The following is a 6,554-nucleotide window of genomic DNA, read 5'->3' on the forward strand; positions in this document are numbered from 1 at the left end:
TGTACCACCACCTCCACTAAACGTGCACTGCATTGGATGCAAACTTTGGAAAGTTAAGAAAGCATGGCGGGAAAGAGTTTGAGGGGACAACTGATCCAATTGTAGCAGAGGAATGGCTAAAGTCTGTTAAAGGTGTGTTTACACAATTTAATACCCAACTGACAACCCAAATGAAAGTGAGGTATGCAACCTCATTATTTCTTAAGGATGCTAGAAATCGGTGGGAGACAGTCCCAGTGTAGCCAAACACAACCATTGACAATGACATGGGAAGAATTCTTAAAGGAGTTCAAGATGAAGTATATGCCACCGATATCAAGAGAGGAAGAAACTTGAATTCCTTGAATTGAAACAAAATGAGATGTCATTACGAGCTATGAATTACAATTTACAAGGTTATCTAGGTATGCACCCGGAGGAAGTGGCAACCGATGAACTCAAGAGAAATAGATTTGAGAGGGGTTTGAGATTGGAGATTCGTGAAAAGTTGGCGGTGCAACCACCTACCTTTATTGCTTTATTGGAAGTCGCAACAAGAGCGGGAAGAATTATTCTTAGAAAGAAATATATTAAAAGCAAGGAAAAGAAGATAATTGGGACATTTACTCCATCTTTCTCTAGAGGTACCTCATTTACACCTAGGGGAGGATCGGGGAGGTCGTGAGGAGGTTTTAGAGGAAGGGGTAGTTATCAGTTTAGAGGGCCAAGTAGTATAACTTTGGGTAGAAGTGGTGGATCGTTGAACATGCGAGGTAATTCGGGTTTCTTGGTAGAGGATATAGACCCGTTTGTGGCACTTGTGGAAGGACCCATTCGGAGAGTGTTGGGGACCGAGAGTGCAGGTTTGTTATAGATGTGGGAAACCTAGGCATTATGCCAATGAGTGTGTGGTAGGTAGAGGAGCATCGAGTACCTACCATTTAGGAGGACAAAGTAATGTTGGGGATAATGTAGTACCTACAACGACTGGTCGTGGAAGAGGTAGGGGAGGTAGAAGTGCACAGAAAGATATGTCCATATTGAAGATGCGAACCAATCCTTACCGCAGTGAGTGTATGTTACGAGGTGAAGCAACTACTTCTCCAGAGATAATAACTGGTATAATTCCTATTTGTAGGCATGATGCATATGTGTTAGTTGACCTCGGATCTACATGTTCATTCATTTCATGTGATTTTGCATTGAAAATGCATTGTGCCATTGAATCTTTAGGACATGATATTTGTGTTTCGATGCCTGCTGGAGGAGTAATAATGGTGAATACTGTAGTTCGGGCTTGTTCTGTGATGATTTGTGGTACAAATATGTCAGTAGACCTAATTGTGATCAATTTGCGAGATTTTGATGTGATATTGGGAATGGATTGGTTATCTAGAAATCATGTCATAGTTGACTGTTTAACGAAGGAAGTAAAAATGGTTGTAGATGGGGAAATAAAAATAGTGTTCACGGGTGACAGGAAAATTGTACCTACATGTTTGATTTCTGCTGCTACTGCTTTTCATTTAATGAAATTTGGGTGTGATGCTTATCTTGTGAATGTGGTAGACACCGGAATTGTTAGTCCAGGGGTTTCAGAGGTACCAATAGTCAAAGAATTCCTAGATGTATTTCTAGAAGAATTACCTGGATTGCCACCTCAACGAGAAGTGGATTTTGAAATTGAAACTATTCCAGGAGTTGCTCCTATTTCTATAGCACCTTACAGAATGGCACCGACAGAATTATAGGAATTGAAAAAGCAACTTGAGGATTTATTGGAGAAAGGTTATATTCGACCTAGTATATCACCGTGGGGAGCTCCAGTTTTGTTTATGAAGAAAAAGGATGGAAGTATGAGACTTTGCATTGATTATAGGAAGTTGAACCAAGTTACTATCAAGAACAAATATCCTTTACCTCGCATTGATGATTTGCTTGATCAACTCAGAGGGGCAGCTGTATTCTCTAAAATTGATTTGAGATCTGGGTATTGGCAATTAAAGGTTAGAGAGACTTCTATACCTAAAACGGCATTTCAGACACGATATGGTCATTATGAGTGTGTTGTTATGCCATTTGGTTTGACCAATGCACCTGCAGCATTCATGTCTTTGATGAATAATATTTTTCAACCGTATCTTGATCAATTTGTGATAGTCTTCATTGATGATATTCTGATATACTCTAGAAATTCTGAAGACCATGAACATCATTTAAGAATAGTATTACAAACTTTGAGAGAAAAACAGTTATATGGTAAGTTCAGTAAATGTGAGTTCTGGATGAATAACATTGTATTTTTGGGGCATATTATATCTGCACAAGGTGTTCAATCGGACCCATCTAAGGTGAAGGCTATTCAGGAGTGGGAATCACCAAGAAATATTTCAGAAGTTCGTAGTTTTCTGGGATTGGTTGGGTACTATAGAAGATTCATGAAGAACTTCTCCATTTTAGCAAAGCCATTGACTAATTTGTTAAAGAAACAAGTGACTTTTCAGTGGAATGATAAATGTCAAGCTAGTTTTGAGGAGTTGAAAAATAGATTGATTACAGCACCTATACTTACATTACCTATACAAGGAGGGGAATATATAGTCTATACAGATGCTTCACTTAATGGTTTGGGTTGTGTATTGATGCAGAATGGAAGGGTTATTGCTTATGCTTCTAGACAACTTAAACCTCATGAACAAAATTATCCTACACATGATTTAGAATTGGTACGTAATTATACATGCTTTGAAAACTTGGAGACATTATCTTTATGGAGAGACATTTCGGATATTCAACGACCACAAAAGCTTAAAGTACATACCTACACGGGAAAGAGTTGAACCTCAGGCAACGAAGATGGATGGAATTGTTGAAGGATTATGATTGTACCATTGATTATCACCCAGGAAAAGCAAATGTTGTGGCAGATGAACTTAGTAGGAAGACTTTGGAAAGGGTTGCAGGTATGATTTCAGATCAGATGAGTTCCTTAATTTCGCTAAGAGCTATGGATATGCATTTTTCTATAAAGAATGGGGTATTATTGACTACAATGAAGACTAGTCCCCAGATACTAGATGAGATCAAACATGCACAAGGTAGTGATGCATACTTAAAGAAGTTACAGAAGAAGGTGCAAGATGGTAAGACAAGTGAACTAATCGAGCGAGATGATGGAATGTGGGTTATGAAAACCAGAGTATATGTACCTAATGTAGCCGCATTGAAACAAAAGATTCTTTGGGAGGCTCACAATTCTCCTTATTCAATGCACCCAGGGAGTACAAAAATGTATAACAATTTGAAGCCACATTATTGGTGGTCAGGCATGAAGAGGGAAGTTGCAGAATATGTAGCTAAATGCCTAACTTGTCAACAAGTGAAAGCAGAACATCAATCACCTGCAGGTAAATTACAATCTTTAATTATACCTGAGTGAAAATGGGAAAGAATTACTATGGACTTTGTTGTCGGTTTGCCTCGCACTTTTAGGAGAAATGATGCTATTTGGGTAATAGTTGATAGGTTAACAAAATCAGCGCACTTTTTACCTATTCAACAGAATGATTCATTGGATAAGCTAGCCAACTTGTATGTGAAAGAAATTGTTAGGTTGCATGGTGTACCTATCTCCATTGTTTCGCATGTGGGATCCTCGGTTTACATCTCATTTCTAGAAGAGCTTACAAGTGGCAATGGGAACTAAATTGCATTTCAGTACTGCTTTTCATCCTCAAACAGATGGGCAATCTGAGAGAACCATTCAAACTTTTGAAGACATGTTACGGGCTTGTGCATTAGAGTATAGCCGGAAATTGGGATGAACAGTACCACTTATGGAATTTGCTTATAATAATAGTTTTCATTCTAGTATTGGTATGCCACCATACGAGGCATTATATGGGAGAAAATGTAGAAGCCCTATATGTTGGGATGTAGAAGGGTTGAGACAATTGGAAGGTCCTGAAATTATTCAAGAAACAGTAGACAAGATACAAGTTGCGGGCGAGTGTATCAAGGCCGCACAAGATAGATGTAAAAGCTATGCGATAAACACGAAGGGAAATTGAGTATGAAGTTGGGGATAAGGTTTTCTTGAGAGTATCACCATGGAGGGTATCCTTCGATTTGGTAAACAAGGTAAACTAAGTCCTCGATATATCTAGGGCCGTATGAGATTTTAGAGCGGGTTGGTCCTTTAGCCTATAGACTTGCATTACCCCCAGAGTTAGCTCAAGTACATAATGTTTTCCATGTTTCTATGCTTCGACGATATCGATCTGATCCTAGCCATGTCATCAAGATACCAGAAATTGAAGTTTCTGAGAAACTCACATATGTTGAAGAATCGATTCAGATATTAGACCGACAGGTTAGAAAATTAAGAAACAAGGAAATTCCTATGGTAAAGGTGAAATGGAGTCAACATTCATCTAAGGAAGCAACTTGGGAAGTAGAGAAGCATATGATGGATAAATACCCGAGCTTATTTGGCATGTCTGTTGGCGATTAGTTAAATTCGGGGACGAAATTTTCTAAGTGGGTAGCAATTGTCACAACCAAATTTATTTATTTATTTTTTATTAATAATTAATATTCATTAGCATGTCATTAAACATGTCATTTACATCATGATTATATATGATCTATTTTATTATATTACGTGGTAGATAAATAAATTATTTAGTTACATATTGATTTAATTGAAAAGTAATGATTTTGGACTAAATTGGAAAGTTAGAAAGAAAGAGGATTAAATTGTAATTTGCCTATTTCTACACCAATATACCACCTCTTTCATTTGTTCTTATCTACGTATGCTTTCCAATTTCCTTTTCTTCTTTGTCTCTCTCATTTTTCTCCTTTCGTTCTTCAACTTTGATTTTCCAAATTAAACTCTACAAAACTTTTAGTAAGTGAAAATCAAATTCTTCTTTTAAGCTTGAAAGATTTGGGCTTTCTTAATCAAGGAAAACAAAGGTGAGTAATTTTAATTGCTTGATTTTACTGTAAATTAGGGTTCATGATATGAAATTGTTGATGATTATGTGTTTTGGAATTGTTTAATCAAGAGTAAACATGCTTTTACTTGTGATCTTGAAGCTAAAATTTCTGGGCAGATTTTTCACTTATGATTTCGTGACTTTGAGGCTTTATCTCTAAAATTTTCAATCATGAAAGTTGTAGGTATATGTCTCAAGAATATCTCTGTAAAATGGTTTTGCAGATTGTTGAGTGAGTAGGAACTTATGAGGTTCGAATTTGCTGCTGCTCTGTTTTTGGTTCAGCAGGTGACCTAGTTTTTGTGCTGACATTTTGAGGTATTTAGATGCTGAACCAAGCAGAGAGTTAAACATGAAAGTTGTTCATTTATATATCTAGTATATGTCTGCAAAATTTCATAATTGTTGGTTGAGTATAACGTGAGATATGTTGAACTTAATATGGCCTGCCCGAAACTGTTTTAAGCAGAAATCGGGCTTAGGATTCAGAAATTTGTTGCTAATTGTGTGTTTCATAACTTGAGCTAGAGAAGTCCAAATTGAGTAAAATTAGTGTCTATAGAAACTTTAGAATGTTAAATTTATATCTGAAGAGTTTCATCAGAAAATTCATTCGTTTGATTGGTCATTTAATAGGAAACTTTTTGCTGTTCTGTTTAGATGGAAATTTGAGCAGCTGTATAGAAAATGCCATAACTATTTCTATACCAATGATTTTGAAGTGATTCTTTCTGCTATGGTTTCTATAAAAATGGGAGTGTAATTCTGGAAAATATGAGATTTTTATTAATTGTACATAAATTTTGGTGTAATTTCTAATTCAGTACCTACAAGCTGCCTTCATCAACAAATATGTTGATTTGTTGTCATTCATCTCATGCATCATATTAATATCTAGAATATATGTTATTTTGTTGAAATGTGATATTTTATTGATAGTAAATATATATATATATTTATGCCTTGTGATTGAATTGTATTTGTATTGAATATGTGAATAGGTTCATCCAAAGGCAAGGAAGTGGTAAGAGAAAAAGAATAGGATTACTTTGTTATCCTATAACTTTTGGTAAGTATTTAATAGACTAAACTTTGTGTATATCGAGTAGGAACTGCTGTTTGATTACTTGATAATTTCTTGGTTGACTGAGTTGATATTATTTATGTTTTTGGCTTGCTATAAAGTGAATTGATTGTGATGTGTTGTGAAGTGAAATGATTGTGATTAAGGATTGATGACTTTTGTATGGATATTGTGTGATCGGGAAAGCAGAGCCGGGCGAATAGCTACCCGAGTATGTGAGATGGCAAGACTGAGCCGGGCGGATAGTCTTGTCAAGTGGTTACTGAAATTTAAAAATGTGAGGAAATGTAAGGATGAGTCATCTGATCCTAATTTGATAGAAATAATGTGGAATTGAATTATTTGACTTGGTTGAGTTTGAGATTATTTGCATTACGTGAGATGAAATTATATGTTTATGAGAATAACTGAAATGGTTGATTTTGTGATTGTTAGTTAAGTGTTGGTATAATTTTCTGTATTGATAAAGATTTGATAATTCTAGCCTA

General features: G+C 35.9%; 1 protein-coding gene across 1 annotated transcript; it reads left to right on the plus strand.

Annotated features, from left to right (window-relative positions):
• Positions 1-745: 745 nt before the first annotated feature.
• Positions 746-4,492, plus strand: LOC125369566. Its single transcript, XM_048372344.1, has 6 exons — positions 746-842; positions 895-1,712; positions 1,986-2,089; positions 2,171-2,705; positions 2,855-3,386; positions 4,146-4,492. The coding sequence occupies exons 1-6, from the start codon at positions 746-748 to the stop codon at positions 4,490-4,492; spliced, it is 2,433 nt and encodes an 810-aa protein (XP_048228301.1).
• Positions 4,493-6,554: the final 2,062 nt, after the last annotated feature.

The sequence above is a fragment of the Ricinus communis genome, chromosome 3, assembly GCF_019578655.1.
Source record: "Ricinus communis isolate WT05 ecotype wild-type chromosome 3, ASM1957865v1, whole genome shotgun sequence".
NCBI classification, from domain to species: Eukaryota; Viridiplantae; Streptophyta; class Magnoliopsida; order Malpighiales; family Euphorbiaceae; genus Ricinus; species Ricinus communis.

Excerpts from the sequence above, each read along its gene's own strand:
- LOC125369566 (XM_048372344.1), top strand. The coding sequence starts at position 746 with ATGCGAGGTAATTCGGGTTTCTTGGTAGAGGATATAGACCCGTTTGTG. Across the intron at positions 843-894 it reads GTTGGGGACCGAGAGTGCAG|GTAGAGGAGCATCGAGTACC; the intron begins GTTTGTTATAGA and ends AGTGTGTGGTAG. Across the intron at positions 2,090-2,170 it reads AATGCACCTGCAGCATTCAT|AAATTCTGAAGACCATGAAC; the intron begins GTCTTTGATGAA and ends GATATACTCTAG.